The sequence below is a fragment of the Dicentrarchus labrax genome, unplaced genomic scaffold (genome assembly GCF_905237075.1).
Source record: "Dicentrarchus labrax unplaced genomic scaffold, dlabrax2021, whole genome shotgun sequence".
Classification (NCBI taxonomy): Eukaryota; Metazoa; Chordata; class Actinopteri; family Moronidae; genus Dicentrarchus; species Dicentrarchus labrax.
The window spans coordinates 1,052,630-1,071,089 of NW_026136707.1; the positions used below are offsets into that span (position 1 = coordinate 1,052,630).

Here is an 18,460-nt window from a genome sequence, read left to right on the forward strand (position 1 = left end):
GTCATTGCCCCCTTCCCCCCTGTCCTCTCCTCTGTATCTCACTGTCTCTGTGATTATACTGATGTTGATGCAGACTGCAGTGCAGAGTCTCTGTCCTCCCGCCCAGGGCTCGGACGCACACACTGTGACGCACTTCACCTTGTCCACACATTAGCACCCTGAGGCGTTATGTCTAGAACCTCTGCTAGATTAAATACAATTTGAATCACTGCTATGACAGTGAATTAGCTTCTTCACCTTGTGACACTGGGCTCATTTTGACTCCAGTCACTCTCCCCTCTCCTCTTGTCAGCATCATGATGAACGCCTCAAATCAAAAAAACTTATCTTTGGGTTAAATGACATGATCTCGCACTAATGCTGCTGCTGGCGGTTTCAATCCCTGAACCAAACTAAAGGGAGCTCTGTCAAAACTTTGGAGGGGAGAGATTAATCCTGGCAGGGGATCAGCAATGATTTAAGCACTTTTTATGTTTATGTGAGCAGCTGATGAGTAAACAGAGACAGAGACAGCAATATCCAGGGTCAAGGTCCTGCAATTACAAGCATCTGTCCTCCTTCAGTGTCCTTTAGCAAAACATTTCAATCTTTGACCTCCCTCTAAAGGCTGAGGAAGCTAAGGCTGCAATGCAACACAAAGCTAGACTGCTAATTATTTTCTTGTTTAAATCGAATAGTTTAGCCCAAGGTGATGTTTTCAAGTTGCTTATTTTATCCAACAACCAAACCCAAAAGATTTCAGGAAAGTATCATAGAAGAGTAAGAAAACTATTGATACAAATATTGACTTTGGAGAAGCTGGAACAAGATAATTTGGGGAATATTTGCTTAAACTGACTTAAAGAATGAATCGATCATCAAACTAGTTGCTGTGAATTGACAAATCAATGAAACAATCAGTCATTTTTAGCGCTAGAGAAGGCCAGGTTAATACTGATAGAGTATTCTATCATATTAATCATATCAGGTTATGATGGGCTTTATATTACGGTATTTATACAGTAGGGTTGCAACTAATGACTATTTTCATTGTTGATTAATCTGCAGATTATTTTCTGAAGTACCCAATTTGTGTAGCAAATAGTGGAAGATCCCAATTATAAGAGTGCCGTGAAAACCAGAAAATGTTCACATTCAAGAAGCTGGAACCAGCAAATGTTCTGTCCATTACTAATCAATTCATTTAAATTGTGGAATAAATGCTTTAAGTGCAGAACTAAAACACTGTTGAAGGGCATTTCCTGGAGTTGCTGTTGTTAGACTCTTTGACGTCATTTAAAATGTGTGTAAGCTATCTGTCCACATCTTTATCACTCAGTCTCGCTCCATCTAAGACAATATCCAGTGAGGGATGTTTGGTTTTCATCCGTGCCGTGACTATTTTTTAGATTTTTTCCCCTCTGACAGCAGACATAGTCCTGTCGGATAGTCCCGAACAGTGGATGTCTTTGTCAGACATGAAAACAACTTGACTTGATTTTGTAGTCCATGGAGGCATAAAGAAAGGTCAGTCAAGGATTAACAATGGGCAGGCATATGGCTCGGTACCTACAGGAGAAATGGGAGTAGGATGAACTGATCTGACAGGTCCCAAAACCACAGCTAAGGAGATAAAGACTGAAGATACTCTGTCCTCAAAACAAACAAAGGGAATATTCAATTTTGCAGGGGGGTTATGTTCAGAGGGCCACAAACATAAGACCCAGCAGATGAAGCACAGAAGGATGCTGGTTTCAGATGTTTCTAGGGTCTTTAGTTTAAGAGCAAAACTGAAAAACACAGGCATATACTGTAGATTATACACTTACAGTGAGGTTATGATGAAATAAAATAATATATATATGCTCTGCTCTTGGAACAACAACAGTGGTCAACCGCTGACAGCTTTGCTAAAAGGGAAATTAATCTGCCACTGTTTCGCTATGATTATCAGGTATGGGAATTAAGAACCGGTTCCACTTGAGAACCGGTTTCAAATTGTCCAATTTATCGGAATCGTCAAAATGATCAATTCCTTTCAACTGATGTTTTCCTGAGTGTATTGCAAAACAATGACGTCAAACTGCGCCTGTGCTGCTGGAAACTTGGAACAAGAAGAAGTCATGGTGGAGACCAACAAGCTAGTTGTAATGTCTGTAAAATTATCATTTCATGTTAGGGTGGAAACACCAGAAATAGGCTTATCTGTGCAAACATGGGCTTGAATTCCAGAAATGGCATGTCTTTGACACCCTATGCATGGGTGCCACTGCTTGCCACCCGAGAAGCACGTTTGTTACTACCAATGGTAAATATGTTATAATAACAAGGGACAAATCAATAAGGGAATCAATATAGAACTGGAAAGATTTCATATCAATGCACTGGTATCAATGCAATCTTATCAATTCCCATCCCTAATTACTAATTTTTCCAAGAACAAATGCCAATTTACTTCTATGCAGCTTGTCAGATGTAAGGATTTTCTTTTTTTGTCCAATATGTATGTATGGCTTTGAACTAACTGGCAGAATATTCAATGATGATTAGAAACATTACTCGCAGCTCTACATTTAATCAACATTTCTTCAGCTGTTCATCTCATTTTCTGGTTGTAGCTGCGGGTTGTCAATGATAATTAAGCTGCCACTCAAAACTGTTTCCACTTTCTCAGCCAACAAAATGTGATTACAGAATTGGAGTTTATGCTATCAAACCCTAATCGTGTTTCTGTTTCTTGGCATGCTGTTACACATCAAAGCGGTGTTAGAGCAAATTCTTCTGCATCATGGAGCCAGACGTGGTTCAGCTGAAAAGCACAGACTCTACAAGACTGTGGAGAAATGCTGAAGAACAACCGACCACAATTCTTGCTGTTAATTTAATTTTGTCAGAGTAAAAATCACTTTCTCGCCGAATAATAGATCTGTCATATAGAACTAAATCCATGTGCAGGCACAAACTAATGAACTCCTGTTCACTTCAACCTCTCAGCTGCCTGATTAACACAGTTCTCAAACTGACACAACTTTGGACTTTCACCTCTATAAAGCTACATATTGCTGACCTACATAAATGTAAGCCATCAGATTTTACTGGGTTTTGATGGGATTCAAAGATCAGTTATGCAAGTTAAAACAGCCTTGATGGCCCAAGTAACTGTCTCCGACTCTGCAGTGCATTATTTCTGCTTTTGGTCACAGGTTCAGAGAGTCCATTTCTTTATGTAAAAGTCATTGAGTGAGACTCTGAACTTGAACTCTGCCTACAGATTGCTCTGAATACAGGCGTCAGTAAAATTGCTTTAAATGCCTAAATGACTTTATTGTAACACAGTATGTCACAAAACTAGACACAGGCCAATTCCTCGTATGTTTAAAGTTGCTGACACGGAGCAAAATGTGAACTTCACAAACAGTTCGGACAGAGCAAAGGTCCAGCTGTAAGTCAGAAAAAAAACTGCTGTATCTGCACAGCGATGCCTTCAAAACAACGTTACAACTGACAGCTAGATTTCACAGACACAGTGAACACTTGGGATTTTAAGTCTTATCTTCTGACAGCCGTTACGTGCACATGATTACATGCACATCAGTCAAATTAGTAAAAAAGTGTTTGAGCACACAGATAACCTGCATGTACATTCAATATATGTGTGTGTGTGTGTGTGTGTGTGTGTGTGTGTGTGTGTGTGTGTGCAATGGACTGACCTCCAGCGCCGTCTCACATCTGTTGATGTCGTCGGTGGACTGGTTGAGTTTCTCCAGCTCCCCCTGAAGGAGAGGGAGCAACAGAGTGAGGAGGAGGAGGAGGAAGGAATGTAATATAATATCTGGAGGTATAGGAGGAGGAATGAACAACATCTGGAATGAATTAAGAATAACACAGCACCCTATGGAATTTTAAAATATTCATATTAAACTGAGGCACAGTCTTTACATTAGTGAATGGTTTTTAAGAATAAAACAACTTAAACTGAGTTAAACACAGCACTAAATATCAAATATGAATTATAATCAAATATTAAAGGACCCATCTGTAGGATTTAGTGGTATCTAGTGTTGTAGTTGCAACGCCCTAGCCTCACTCTCCTGTTCCAAGCTTGTCGGAGAAACTACGACTGCAAATCTCTCGAAAAACATGAATGGTGTTTCAACATGGCGGGCTTTGTAGAAGACGGCCCGCTCATTTCGGCCCATAGATCCTCCTAAATGTTGTCCTAAACTGTTAATCTGCCCATCTACAGGACAGACAGTTATACATCCTGTCAGACAGGTTACCTGAGACTACATCTTTTTTAAAAATGGCTTAATGTATATACATTTTGGGGGTCCTTAACACCAAAAAGCTTGAGAACCACTGTTTTAGATGACAATTTTGTTAACCGATTAAGCTTTTTCCCTCCCTCATTTTTTACAGTCCATAATCGATTCTGTCTGTTCCATTATATCAGCTGTTCTCTGTTTTTTATGCAGTTTATGCTTGAGACTAATTTTAGCTCATTATTCTTTGTACTTTAGTGAAAGACTGTAACTTAACATTGAAAAGCTCTGCATAAACATACACTCTAAACTAATCTCTCATATTATGTAGATCATTTTGATTCTGTCTTTTTCTCCGCTAATGACCAAACTCTCAGTTTTTGCTATGTTTACATGCATATATATACCTATGTATGTATGTTATGTATGTATGTATGTAAAAACACAAATGTTTGTAAATCGTAAATGATACAGAAGATTTTCACAGTAAAATATGATTTTAAATAAATAAATAACATCAGCATGACTGAACTGGTTTAGTCACATTTGCATCAGATTAGAACTGTAAAGAATTATGTTAGAAACAATATCAGATGTAAACTGAACAGGTAAAGTTGAATGTTTCTTATATTTCAAATATATAATATTGATATGATTGAGGAAAAGCAGAGGCAGCATCCTGCTGGGACTTTGTTCTGTGGTAGCTGGTGTGGGGACAACAACTGGCTGGACTACAATGAACCCGAATCGATGAAAACCAATAATCAATAGTGTGGCTGTGAGGATTAGTTACCTGGATTCTGGGGTCCACCTCCTCGTCTTCATATTCGGTCTCCTCGTCCGACCTGTGCTCCTTCTCTACATGCTCCATGTTGGAGGTGAAGGAGGACAGATGTCACACCACCGAACAAAGACAGACGTTACTACCGGACACAGAGAGACCGCAGACGCATCTGTCTCAGCCGGTCACAACACGGTACACTCACGATATCCCCGCCTAAGTCCCCGAGCTTAATGTAGTTCAAATGTTTTAAAAGGAGGGGTTCTAGAAGAGGAACATCCTGGCTTGTATCCACCGTGGCCGAGCAGCTACGTCTCTCCCCGCTCGCCTCTCCCTCCACACTGCGCCCGGTGCTGAAATGACCGGAGCTCTGCTTCAGACCGGGAACGCCCCCTTCAGTAAAGCTGAGCAGTGTATGAGGGGTAATCAGTGCCACAATACTAAAGTCGAGATTCCATTTAAAAAATACATTTGAACCCATTTAGGTCACATTGTGCAACAACATATGTCCAAATAAATGACAACAAATTACATTTCTTTGTATTCTTATATCAAAAGCTAATTATTTTCTTCCAGTAAGACAACATGTGCTTAAGTAAGCTTAAAGCAATCATTTAAACCAATAATGATATCCATCCATCAATCGCTCTTCAATTTTAACACACTATAAATTGACATAAAGTCATTTCAAGTATAAAAGTATTCAGATAATCAGGAGATATTTCTCACATGTTCTTCTGCACAAGAAACAAATAAGTTACAGCAGTTGTTTCAGCTCTGCAGTGGCAGTGTATGAAAAATGTATATCATGCAGGAAATTAAACTGGTAGGCCTATATCGGTTCATCTGATATATCGGCCAGCATTACCTCACTAACTTTATCACTGATGAAACCGGATCATATTTTATGGAAAAAATATTTGCTGTTTTTTCCATCTGATGTCCTCTGGATGCTCTGCCTCATCTGCTGCTGCTGTTGTAGTTGTTGTTGGTGTGCAATGGAACCGGACTGAGACTGAACACAGACGGACAGACGGAGGCTTTGATATAAGATAAAGAAATTGACTTTTGTTGTTGTTGTTGTTGCTGTATTGTTTTTTGTTGTTGTTGTTGTTTGTTTTTTGGCAAACATTGTTAGAAAAGTGTACAATATGGCTGAGGTGTGATCTAAAAGGCTAACTAATTTTATCCTATATGGTATACACATATATGGTACCGCATCACATTTTCTCTACTCGAAGGTCACCTTAGAGGGCACTTTATCGTGTTTATCATGTTTAATTTACAGGCTTCCAAAAGGGCACTTTTGCTCCAGTTAGGTTGGCGCCAGATTTTTCTGATTATGCTCAGTTTTACGTAAGTAAAATTTTCAGAGCAGGACCTGTAACAGTCATGTAACACAGAGGATGAATTCCAATAACTTTGTTGATCCCCTGACTTTTTATTCAAAGTTCAACAAGTGATGTACATTTTGGAAGTTTTATTTAACCACTGTTATTTCAGTGAATTGTGTATCATATTAACATTTTTTGGCATCATTAATAAGTTTTACACTTTTACTTAAAATGGTCATTTTTATGAATATATTTCACAATAAATGTCTCAAGTTACTTTCCAGTGTTCTATATCCTGATAAATAATGTCACTCTCACTGTGTGATAGGTCCTGCCCTTTAAACTGATGGTAATGTTGTCCTGCGTATCTGTGTCAACATGTACTGTGACACACATCTTTTCTCTGACTCGATGACAGATAACATTTTTGTTATTTGCCCTCAATACTGCCGCCGCTGTTCTTAGAAGCACTGGTCAACGAAGCTGCACATAAAGATAATTTTATTAAGTTAGAACCTATACAGAGAAACCGCTCGTAATGTAATTATCCTGTAGGTTCGATATAAAGCTTCACATACTGCACACAGTTCTGCGCTTTGAAGTAACAGAGAGTTTTTATTTAGCGGCATGCTTGATGAGCTAAAGAATTTGATTAGTTTATGAGTGTGTGGTGCATTTTTCATCAAAACAAATTCAAATTTAGATCTTCATCTAGATGGCTTTTTATTGCCTCCTAATTTAAGCAGCAGCAAATGTTGTTAAGACAGTTTCCCAGAAGAATTTGTAGTTAGACAAAAGCTTGTCTGTTGGCCTCAAAATGCTTATAGATGTAGGACTTTGCTCTTTCTTTGAATAGCAGACCCTGTTGTTATATACCAAGCAGTTATAATTCCCATTCCCTCCCCTCTTTTTATACCCTGTGAACATATTTTTTATTTTTTTTTGTCAACAACATCCAAGCTAAAATGTTGCTATTGTGCAACTGTTCAGTAGAAAGTAGTTCCAATGAAAATGTCATAGTGGGTTATGAGGAATGAAGTTAACAGTATATGTATATGAGATTTAGAACATTAAACAGTAATGATAAAGTCCGGAGTGAGCGACAGCAATATGGTGGTGTTTATGCTTAAACAAAAAGGACCTTACTCTCTAACAAAAAGGCATATCTCTATAAGGATCCTCTCCATAATCTCAGACACATAGAATAACAATCTGAGCGTGTCACTGGCAAAATCAAGCACTTTTAGTGGCCCTACTGACCGGGATGTTTGTCCCCAGGGAACCCATTTTGAGCTATTTTATCAACTAACTGGTGATATAGATAAAGACTAACAAAGAAAAAGAAAAAATGCCTAGATATAGGCCTATTAAGTATATTTTTAAGATTTTCTTCCACCTGTTAAACTCAAGAAGGCCTTGGGACCCTGGAGAAGCTTTGGTGCCCCCTCGTAGGGATCCCGACCCCCTGGTTGGGAACCACTGCTTTTGTGCATCTTCTAGTCTGAAAGTCGTACAGCACCTTGGAACACAAACTCAAATGGAACACAAAACCTTCATATCACTCTCAAAATATTTCAGATATGTAGAAGGACAGAACGTTTCTGCAGAGATAGATGCACACTTTCTTTCGACATACTGGCATCACCCATTTAATCTTTTGTTTTCATTCCCCCTGTTCACCAGAGGAGAAAGTACTGAAAGCACCGAGATAAAAAAAGAGGCCTGAGGTGACGTTGCACAGGTTGCATAACTAACATAATGTGCCTGTTTACCTCAATGAGCAGCTGAGATAGAAACAATTTAGATACTTAGGACACTAAGGAAGAAAGAGACAACCAGGATTCACTGCAGCATAAAACATGGACACAAACACAACACAAACTACATATACAGAGCAAATAAAATAAAAAGTGCTATGCATCAAATAGAAACATGACACATCATAAAACTAAATTATTAATTAATTATTATTAAATCTAATTGTTATTTTCACCCCCAAAAAGTTCAATTATCTTGTTAAAAGCTTTGAAAGGACATCTAATAGTGTGACACTCTGGACCATTACATTTTGATTTTCAGAACACACCCTGCAGTGATTCAACACTCTCATTTCAGATATATAAATCTGCTTTGTCAGCATTGCATGCTGGGATTTCAGATTTAACAGGGCTACACAGCTAACATGGGAAAAAGCAGGTCAAACTGCTCTGTATAGAAACTAACAGGATCAACCAATCACATGTATACAACCCTCCATTCAGAGTCATTGCTCCCCTGTGGTAATATAGCTGTGAAAGGGTGGATTACACCTACTTAAAAAGCCTCTTCTAGTAACACTGAAGGTCAAGCTGTAGATATGCTGACATGTCACATTTTTAGAGACCTACTTTCCCCGCTCTCTGCAGGGCTGCAACCTGATACGCCTGCTGAAAAAGACCACCGACGCCCTGCAGACCCTGAAGGATATCCAGAGTCACGTCAGCATGTTCTGGGTCTCCTCGGGCTGATGGTGATTTGTCTGGATAACAGGATATGTCAATGTCATACGTCCTCTCACTGCTCCTAAACCTTGGTCACAACCCTGGCTTACTGGCCACTATGTGAGTGTAGGTGAGGGTGTCTGTCTATGGCTATTAGTTTACTGTCAACATGATATATTGCTACTCCAGACAGGAAGATCTGTCTTCAGAAAGTAAACTGGCATTATATTTGCTTTACTCTACTGGAAACAAAATGAAGACTTGCATAACCTTTTATTTTCAAATATATGAATAAAAAGTATAATGGATTGGTATGACACAATTCAGATTGCAGTTCATGAATACTTTTCCCTTTGTGATTTACTACCACACTGTGTGGTAGACTGAGCTGCACATTAAGTTTTGCGTTTCACATTTTTCTTTGTTCTGAATAAAGGTCAACTGAGGATTGCACCAAAAATGTGTCACTTGTACTAGTTTTAATTGAAGTAACTGGAAGATGGACTCAAGTGTTAGGATTTATTGGCAGAAATGGAATATAATATTCCGAACTATGTTTTTTAGTGTATAACCACCTGGACATAGGAACCGCCGCAGGTTGCCTTCCATGAAGTCGGACATGCTGGACTGCCGTGTTTCTACATTAGGGACAAACAAAACACCAGCACCAGATAGGGACCGCCACGTTTTTAATGCATAATTTCTCCTTCACGCTTGGGAGGGGAGGGTGAAGCGAGGGAGTTGTGATCTGCAACTACGCTATTAGATGCCACTAAATTGCCACACTGGACCATTATTCAATGTGCGAATTAATGTTACAATATTAAGTGAAAATACTGGGTATAGATAAAAACTTGACAAAATAAAAAAGGGAAAACATTTTACATGTATATCCCTGAATAAGACACATAGATGCAAATTTCCAAATATCTGAAATATTCCAGCCCTCATGTGGACTTGCCAGGACAGGACCTTGTCAGCAGATTCCTGATATCCACTGAGAACATGGAGGTTTTGTTCTGATAAAGGACACATTTTCACTGAAGACGTTGCCTGTGTTGCCTCTGAACCTTGCGCCTGTACCTGGCACTCCCTCCACTATCTCCACAGTAGATTCATTTAGTCACTGATGTCTGCCTTGTAACATTTGCGATCTAAGAAATGAAACTATTACTCCTGCTCGTGTCCTCATTGTGAATAACTTTGGATAAGAGTGTCAGCTAAATGGCTAAACCTGCGAATGTAACTCAGTGTGGACCGCTAACAATGTGTTGTTGTAGCAGTCAGACAGTGGTCAGATTGTAGCTGTTTAAATTCATTTAAGATCGCTCTCCTGAGGCACTCGTTGTGGGTGGATAAGAGTGTCAGCTAAATGCCTGGATAGTTGCGGAAAGGTGCCAAATTTGATAGTAGAGGAGGAAATACACAGAGAATTCTCTCAGTTAGGATTCCTTCAGTGTTCTTCATTCAGGAGGTTTCTACTATCCACAGAGGTCTTCTCCTCTCCAAAATAAACAGACCCGCTGATTAAAACCAGTACAAACAGTGAATAAAGCAGTTCCACCTTAAAAATATGTGTTTCTTTAATGCTGTTCAGTAAAGGATGTCCCAGATATTAAGAGTTAAAAAAGTGGATGGTAAAAATGTGGCCTAAAACTGGATAAACAGTCAATGTATCACAGCTTCTGGCAGACAACCACAACGCTGATGCATGCACAAAGGGGATATGACGCCACTGACAGGAGACCGGTGAAATGCAGCGTTACCTGAATAAAATGATACATTTCTCTAATTTTGAACATTATTGAAAATATTTGGTATAATGTAAGAACACAGCTCAACTACATATAGACCATAGCTCTAGAGTTTATAGACATTTTAATGCGGAAAAACATATTATATCTTTAAGTCAGGTGACTAAAACTACTTGGTTAATGCGGGTGATATTCCACATATTTCTTCTTGTCATAAAAAGGCCCACACAGCGACTACTGTGCTACTAACAAGTAGTGTCTGTTTTATATTCATTATATATGCATATGCATCCAAAACATGATGTATCTTATTCCACTGTGCCAAAAACCTTTACACATGGCTCACCTTCATTACCATGAACACACATTATTTAGACTCAATCCTACATACATCGTTCTGATGTCCCAAATACTCACATGTGTAAAAATCCACAGCTGGAAATAGTTCCAACAAATGCACTATTTACTCCAGTAAATAATGTAAATACAGTGCCCATGTATTAAAAAATGAAACTATATATTTGTGAGCTGTTTATAAAGATTTATATCTTCATTAGGAACCAATAGGGTTGGGACTGGGTGCCACAGACAGGGTAGGGAACTAATACATAGTTGGGTCTGGAGTGTTCATGGGATTTGTCATCAAGAAAAATAAAGAATAACAACCTTATCCTTCCTGTGCATGATGTTATATAACAGCATGGAGGCAGAGATGCAGTACATGGTGAAGACCTTGATGCAAGGCTGGCCACCTGACCTTTCCGTCCCTGTGTCTTTAACTTCCTTTCTGCTTCCTGACGACAGGATGAGGAACTGGGATGTGCTGTTCTTTTCAGGGACAGCTCACGAACAGCAGCTCAGGATGCAACAGTGCTCAGAACATCTATATTCCACATTTCAGTCCTTTAGCTAAACCTATCCTATCCTGTTATTGACATAAAGTGTTCAGACATGGCAGGCCCCGACGGTGTATTTCCCAGGGTGCTTAAAGCCTGTGCCCCCCAGCTGTGTGGAGTACTCAGTCATGTCTTCAGCCTGAGCCTGCACCTCCAGAGGGTCCTTGTGTGTGGAAGACGTCCTGCCTCGTTCCTGTGCCAAAGACGCCGCGTCCCAGCCGGCCCTCAGGACTACAGACCGGTGGCTCTCCACATTATGAAGACCCTGGAGAGGCTAGTCCTGGAGCAGCTAACTACCAGCCCCACCTGGGAGTTGAGGACGGCATCATCTACCTGCTGAACAGAGTCTACACTCATCTGGATAAGCTGGCGAGCACTGTGAGAGACATGTTCTTTGACTTCTCCAGTGCTTTCAACACCATCCGTCCGGCTCTACTGGGTGAGAAGATGGCTGCGATGCAGGTGGAGGCCCCCGTTGTGTCCTGGATTGTTGATTACCTGATGCGCAGACCACAGTACGTACGCCTACAGAACTGTGTGTCTGACAGGGTGGTCAGCAACACTGGGGCCCCACAGGGGACTGTCCTCTCTCCCTTCCTCTTCACCCTCTTCACCTCAGTCTTCAACTACTGCCACCTTCAGAAGTTTTCTGATGACTCAGCAATAGTTTGTTGTATTGAAAAGGGTGATGAGAGTGAATACAGGACTGTGGTGGGCAACTTTGTCACTTGGACTGAGCTGAATCATCTGCAGCTCAACGTGACAAAGACGAAGGAGCTCATAGTAGATCTGAGGAGGGCAAATACACCTGTGACCCCTGTAGAGGAGTATAAGTATCTGGGGGTGTACTTTATGATAAGTTGGACTGGACCAGAAACACAGAGGCGGTCTACAAGAAGGGCCAAAGCTGACTCTTTTTCTTGAGGAGGTCCTTTAACATCTGCCGGATGATGCTGAGGATGTTTTATGAGTCTGTTGTGGCCAGTGTGATCTTCTTCGCTGTCACATGCTGGGGCAGTGGGCTGAAGGTCGCTGATACCAACAGACTAAATAAACTGATCAAGAGGGCCGGTGATGTCGTGGGGGAGGAGCTGGACACTCTGACGACCGTGGCAGAGACGAGGATGCTGTCCAGGCTTCAGTCTATCTTTGACAATGTCGCACACCCTCTCTACGACACACTGGCCCAGCAGAGGAGCACCTTCAGCAGAAGACTCCTCTCACCCAGATGCACCACAGAGCGCCACAGCAAATCATTCCTGCCTGTGGTCATCAAACTCTATAACGCCTCCCTCAGAGAGTCAGACACCCCCCCTCTGTAATCTGACCTCAAACACGGACAATAATGTTTGCACTTTTTGCACATTTTAAACTGTACATTTTACCTTTTATATATATTTATATATATGTTCTTAATATATTAGATGTTGTATGTATATCTGGGGTTTGTAACGAAAGTAATTTCCCCCTGGGATTAATAAAGTATTTCTGATTCTGATTCTGATGGTTGCTGCTCTCTTTAGATGCTTCAAAATATTAAAACACCACCCTCTAGTGGTTACCAGTAATTGGCACAACTCATTACTTGCACAAAGTCCTCCAAGATTTAAGGGTTTAATTATATTTTATTGACATTTTCAATGCATTTTGGGGATTAATCAATTTCATGAATAAAATACATTCAAAACCACAGTATAGTTTGAGAATAAACTGAACATACTGAATTGGAATTCTGCAATTCAGTGGTATTGGCTTCAGAAGCACAAAAGGTAAATATTAACAGGCAACCTGCGGCTCTGGAGCCACATGCGACTGTTAAGCTCCTCTTCAGTGGCTCAAAAACATTTTCCTTTTCATTTATCATTTTTTACATTCTCCATTTATAAAAACGTTTAACTATTACACAGTGAATGAAAAAAAAAGTTTTAACATTTCAGCTACTAAAATGTGACATATGTTCTAACACAGGTGAAATCCAGAATTATGGACCCTGTACATAGGCAGTATCTTTGTGGGCCCTCCTCACATGATGGCCTTGTATATTCAGTCCCCCTTTTCACCCCTGAGTCCTGACCTGACGCCTTTTTCCAATATATTTTGCTGAACCTTAATAGCAAGCCGGTAGGTGCATTAAAATAAAGAAGTCATAGAAAATATGATAGAAAAGTAAAATCAACAATTACAACTAATAAAAGGTACATATACATTACACACATTACATATATTCGTTTGTGTGTATGATAGAGGAGAGACTGAGTGCAGATGTGTTTGTTGTGTGAGTCTTATTGAAGGAAGTTGGTGTGCAGCTCCTTCTCACACATCCAGTGGTGGTGGTTTTCACACGAGTCCTGGAACAGGTTATTCAATGGCTGTTGACAGTGTTTAACATATGCACAAGCACAATAGTTGCAATACTGGCAATTGTTCCCAAAAGGTAGCGGACGATTCCTGTCATTAGAAAACAACACAAACTAAGGTTAGTGGATTTGGTGAGTGTGGAACAGTGCAAGACGGTTATGGGTTGACTATGTATTCAAGTCAAAAATAAACATTCCTTGTAGCATTTACTCTGCTAGAAATTCATTATAAGACTTTTGCTGAACGTTCCTTCCTTCTTATAGACTCCAAAAGTCTTCCAAATTTAGATTTGATGGTGCACTGTAAATTGTGTCGGCCTTGTCGGACATGTTTGTTTATGTACCGACCTCGCAAGCCACTCTGCGCTAATAGTACTCTCACTACTCTATAGATGTACTTGCATTTATAACATTAAAACCGAAGTCTGTATTGGTAAATCTTTAAAACCCTAACTGAAAGTCATCCCAATGATATTGCTAGCTACTGTCGTTGTGGTTATAGTTGTGATGTGGACAGCCTTTTAGTCAATATCATCATTTTATTCATAAATACTTAAAACATTTTTTACCACATTGGTTTTCCATCCACCCATGTCCACGTCCACAACTGCGCATCTTGTTGACCTCTCAGGCCTATCCACATGCTGACATGACCTCCAAAAACACGGACAACATCCTAATGGGAAGGAAGTGTAGTAGAAATACGTTATCCAATGTGGTTAGTGGGTCAACCAGGTAAATTGCCTGCAGGGTAATACAGTATATTAGATTTATATAAGACAAATCACAAATACCTCTTCAAATTTATCATTGAAAATCACCAAATGAGCTCTTTTGCTCACACAGTCTTGTTTGGCATTATGCCAGGTGCTTATGCCAGAGGAAAGCTGGTAACAGGAGTTCATGTATCTCCACCATCCCTGGGGACAGCTTGGGACATTTTGCGCTGCTCAGGAATAAACACAGGACAGGACAAATCAGGACAAGATAAAAACGTATTCAGTGCATAATGATCATAAAAAATAATCCTGATGAAAAGCATTAGGGTACCCTCCCCAAAAACTGTTGTGCTTCAAAGCCTGAAAATTTAGATGGCTGTAAAAGATCACAGTTTCTCTGAAAAATACATGAAACAGCCATGCAAGCCACAGTGGTGCTTTGAGCTAAATGCTAACGTTGACGTGCAATGACAATTCTAACATGCTGATGATCAGCAGGTCTATTGTTAACCACATTGTCCATCTTAGAGAACATGGTAAACATGTTCATTAGCACGCTACCCTTCGCTAATACGGTAAGCACGAAACACAAAGTAAAGCTGAGGCTGATGGGAATGGACCACTAAAGTCAGAGGGACTCGTCCTCAGATCTGTGTTATATGTTCATCTTTTGTATGATTTATAAACTCCATAAAATGGTCATGGGCCACATCTCTTGCCTACGTCCAGACATTGTCTCACTCCTGCTTGCAATTCTGTGTAGTTGTAGCTGCTATGACAAACAGTATATTAATGTTCAGGTATGCTGTTTGTCAGTCTAAAATTGATGTAAAAAAAAAAAGAAACTTACTCACCCATGTCTATTTTTTTCTGAAGGTCACTGACCCTCTCATTTAACCTCTTATTAAGTTCAATCAGGTGACTGTTATAATCTTGCAGTCGACTGTTCACTTGGAGCAGTTGATTTTTCTCTTGATTCAATTGATCTTTCTCTTGGAGCAGTTGATTTTTCTCTTGATTGATTTTGTCTTTCTCTTGGAGCAACTGATCTTTCTCTTGATTCAATTTATTTCTGTCTTGTTTCAGTTTGTTATTCTCTTGGAGCAACTGATCTTTCTCTTGGATTCAATTTATTTTTTTCTTGCCGTTTGTCATTCTCTTGTAGCAGTTGATTTTTCTCTTGATTCATTCATCCTTGGAGCAATTGATGTTTATCTAGATTCAGTTGATTTTTCTCTTGATTCAATTGATCTTTCTCTTGGAGCAGTTGATTTTTCTCTTGCTTCAGTTTTACTTTCTCTTGATTCAGTTGATCTTTATCTTGATTCAGTTGATTTTTCTCTTGATTCACTTTGTCTTTCTCTTGATTCAATTTATTTCTGTCTTGTTTCAGTTTGTTATTCTCTTGGAGCAACTGATCTTTCTCTTGGAACAGTTTATCTTTCTCTTGATTCAATTTATTTTTCTCTTGATTCCGTTTGTCATTCTCTTGGAGCAATTGATGTTTATCTTGATTCAGTTGATTTTTCTCTTGATTCAATTGATCTTTCTCTTGGAGCAGTTGATTTTTCTCTTGATTGATTTTGTCTTTCTCTTGGAGCAACTGATCTTTCTCTTGATTCAATTTATTTGTGTCTTGTTTCAGTTTGCCATTCTCTTGGAGCAATTGATTTTTCTCTTGATTCAATTGATTTTTCTCTTGATTAAGTTTGTCTTTATCTTGATTCAATTTATTTCTGTCTTGTTTCAGTTTGTTATTCTCTTGGCGCAACTGATCTTTCTCTTGTAGCAGTTGATTTTTCTCTTGATTCACTTTGTCTTTCTCTTGGAGCAACTGGTCTTTCTCTTGGATCAGTTGATTCTTCTCTTGATCCAGTTTGTCTTTCTCTTGATTCAATAGATTTTTCTCTTGATTCAGTTTGTTATTCTCTTGGAGCAACTGATCTTTCTCTTGGAGCAGTTGATTTTTCTGTTGATTCAGTTTGTCTTTCTCTTGATTCAGTTGATTTTTCTCTTGATTTAATTTATTTTTGGCTTGTTTCAGTTTGTCTTTCTTTAGATTCAATTTATTTCTGTCTTGTTTCAGTTTGTTATTCTCTTGGAGCAACTGATCTTTCTCTTGGAGCAGTTGATCTTTCTCTTGATTCAGTTTATTTTTCTCTTGATTCCATTTGTCATTCTCTTGGAGCAGCTGATTTTTCTCTTGATTCAGTTTGTTATTCTCTTGGAGCAGTTGATTTTTCTCTTGATTCAGTTTGTCTTTCTTTCCATTCAGTCTGTCATTTTCTTTGAGCAGTCGATCTCGCTCTAAAACCAGGTCTCTGTTGTCATCAGCTGACATGATGGTGAAATTGGTAGTCGAGTTGTTGTTGAACCCGTTGGTACACCCAGCTACAAGGAAAGGAAACAGATAAGAAGGTTGTGGTTTCTTATGTTTCACACTTGAATGAGTAGTTCAGTGTTTTGGGACCTATTTTCTTGAGTCTTGAGTTAGACCAGAAGATCAATACCCTTCTTATGTGTGTTGTGAGTATTGAACTACAGCCAGAAGATGATTAGCTTAGCTTTGCATCGAGACTGGAAGCAGACCAATGGAAGTAGCCTTGCTAGTACTACCACTAATGACCTAATCTGTTAGCTAACCACCACTGGCTGTGCAAGCCATTACAATGTTATCTACAGTAATGCTAATAAGATTTTTATATTTATTTTAAAAATATTACAAGTGACACATTTCGGCAGAAAATTTAATTTGTGGTCCTCCGCTTTTTAAGATTTCTTCAGTATCAAAGTAATTCAGTGATAGTTATCAGTACATCCAATGGTACACAGCAAAGAATCAACTGTTAATAGTTAATTTGGTAAACTTAATTTTCCTTTTCACTTTTAACATGACATTTTCCAAAATACTCAAGCTCATATTCATACATTAAATCAAGCCCAAGTGTATTAGCTGCAAAGTTACACTATCAAGTGCAACACACAACGAGATCAGAGCCCAGCTCCCTGGGCACACAAATCGGACAAAATATCCAAAATATCAAAATCAAACTTGGTCCTTGGCCCTTTTTTTCCATTACCTATCCTTGACTTTTGGATTCAGTGCTGAACATAAAAAAGAACAAATGATACACAATGTTTTTATCCAATTCGTGTGTTTGTTTATGAGGTGTGATGTGGAAGGTCGGGGTTGATACTCACCGGCTTGTTGCTTAAGTAAAATACTGACAGCGCATTGAATAATGACCAGCAGGCCAAGGATGATTCCAACCAACCGTAAGACTTTGGGACCTACAGGTAAACACATGCATACCACCCATCATAATTCTATTATCAAAACTAGGGTTAAAAATTAAAAAATAGGTTTTATTAAGCAGCTTAGTTTAAGCCCCTTCAATTTTCAGTCACCTCAAATATCCAAATTTATAATCATATTTATTGCTTTATATTATATTGATATTATTATTCTTTGTGTATATCTACTGTGCATATTTTAGCACTTTTCTTTAGCATGACAGAAACAGGAAAAGCTTCTAAAGAAAGTACGGGGATTAACATACAGAAGTAAAAAAAAAATCTTTAAAGAAAACATTTTATGATTGAAGATATTCAGACCTGAAAGACATTTTTCCCTGTGCTCCTCTCTATTGCTCGTTTCATCAGGTGGATGGTGTCTTATATCCATTCTTCTTACAGTGATAGTCTGGAACTGAAGTTGCCAACCGACCACAACTGCCTCTCTGGTTTTTGTGTGGGGATGTAAGGTCATCATTACCTATTTATGTCAACTGATCATGACACAATGCAACAATGACAACATTGACCACAGTGGACAAAAAAGGTGTTAATGCAAAATACATACAGTGTTGACAAACTAATACAGTCCTATGGTATATTT

At 39.1% G+C, this 18,460-nt stretch overlaps 3 protein-coding genes across 3 annotated transcripts in view; all 3 read right to left on the minus strand.

Moving 5' to 3' along the window:
* Positions 1–5,380, minus strand: part of sh3bp5b (SH3-domain binding protein 5b (BTK-associated)) — a 39,225-nt gene extending 33,845 nt beyond the window's left edge. Inside the window, exons 1-2 of the mRNA XM_051406585.1 lie at positions 5,035–5,380; positions 3,690–3,752 (exon numbers count right to left, since the gene is read on the minus strand). Of these exons, the coding sequence (XP_051262545.1) occupies positions 3,690–3,752; positions 5,035–5,112 (141 nt within the window). The 5' untranslated portion in view covers positions 5,113–5,380. The remainder of the gene's footprint in view (positions 1–3,689; positions 3,753–5,034) is intronic.
* Positions 5,381–13,091: 7,711 nt separating this feature from the next.
* LOC127367070 (killer cell lectin-like receptor subfamily G member 1) lies at positions 13,092–15,531 on the minus strand. The gene is made up of 4 exons (XM_051406599.1): positions 15,417–15,531; positions 14,638–14,789; positions 14,413–14,519; positions 13,092–13,934 (listed from the first exon to the last, which is right to left on the minus strand). Exons 1-4 carry the CDS (start codon positions 15,418–15,420, stop codon positions 13,769–13,771), a joined length of 429 nt encoding a protein of 142 aa, XP_051262559.1. The 5' UTR covers positions 15,421–15,531; the 3' UTR covers positions 13,092–13,768.
* Positions 15,532–15,751: 220 nt separating this feature from the next.
* On the minus strand, positions 15,752–18,339 carry LOC127367300 (trichohyalin-like). Its single transcript, XM_051407052.1, has 3 exons — positions 18,178–18,339; positions 17,764–17,853; positions 15,752–16,953 (listed from the first exon to the last, which is right to left on the minus strand). The coding sequence occupies exons 1-3, from the start codon at positions 18,332–18,334 to the stop codon at positions 15,752–15,754; spliced, it is 1,449 nt and encodes a 482-aa protein (XP_051263012.1). The 5' UTR covers positions 18,335–18,339.
* Positions 18,340–18,460: the final 121 nt, after the last annotated feature.

Bases quoted from the DNA above. Each gene is read 5' to 3' on its own strand.
- LOC127367070 (XM_051406599.1), bottom strand. The intron at 14,520-14,637 runs GTATTTGTGATT...CCTTCCCATTAG, and splicing joins TCAATGATAAATTTGAAGAG to GATGTTGTCCGTGTTTTTGG. The intron at 13,935-14,412 runs GTAAAAAATGTT...TTCTAATGACAG, and splicing joins GTGGATGGAAAACCAATGTG to GAATCGTCCGCTACCTTTTG.
- LOC127367300 (XM_051407052.1), bottom strand. From the start codon at position 18,334: ATGATGACCTTACATCCCCACACAAAAACCAGAGAGGCAGTTGTGGTC. The intron at 17,854-18,177 runs GTCTGAATATCT...GTTTACCTGTAG, and splicing joins CAGGGAAAAATGTCTTTCAG to GTCCCAAAGTCTTACGGTTG. The intron at 16,954-17,763 runs GTGAGTATCAAC...CTTTCCTTGTAG, and splicing joins TTTACTTAAGCAACAAGCCG to CTGGGTGTACCAACGGGTTC.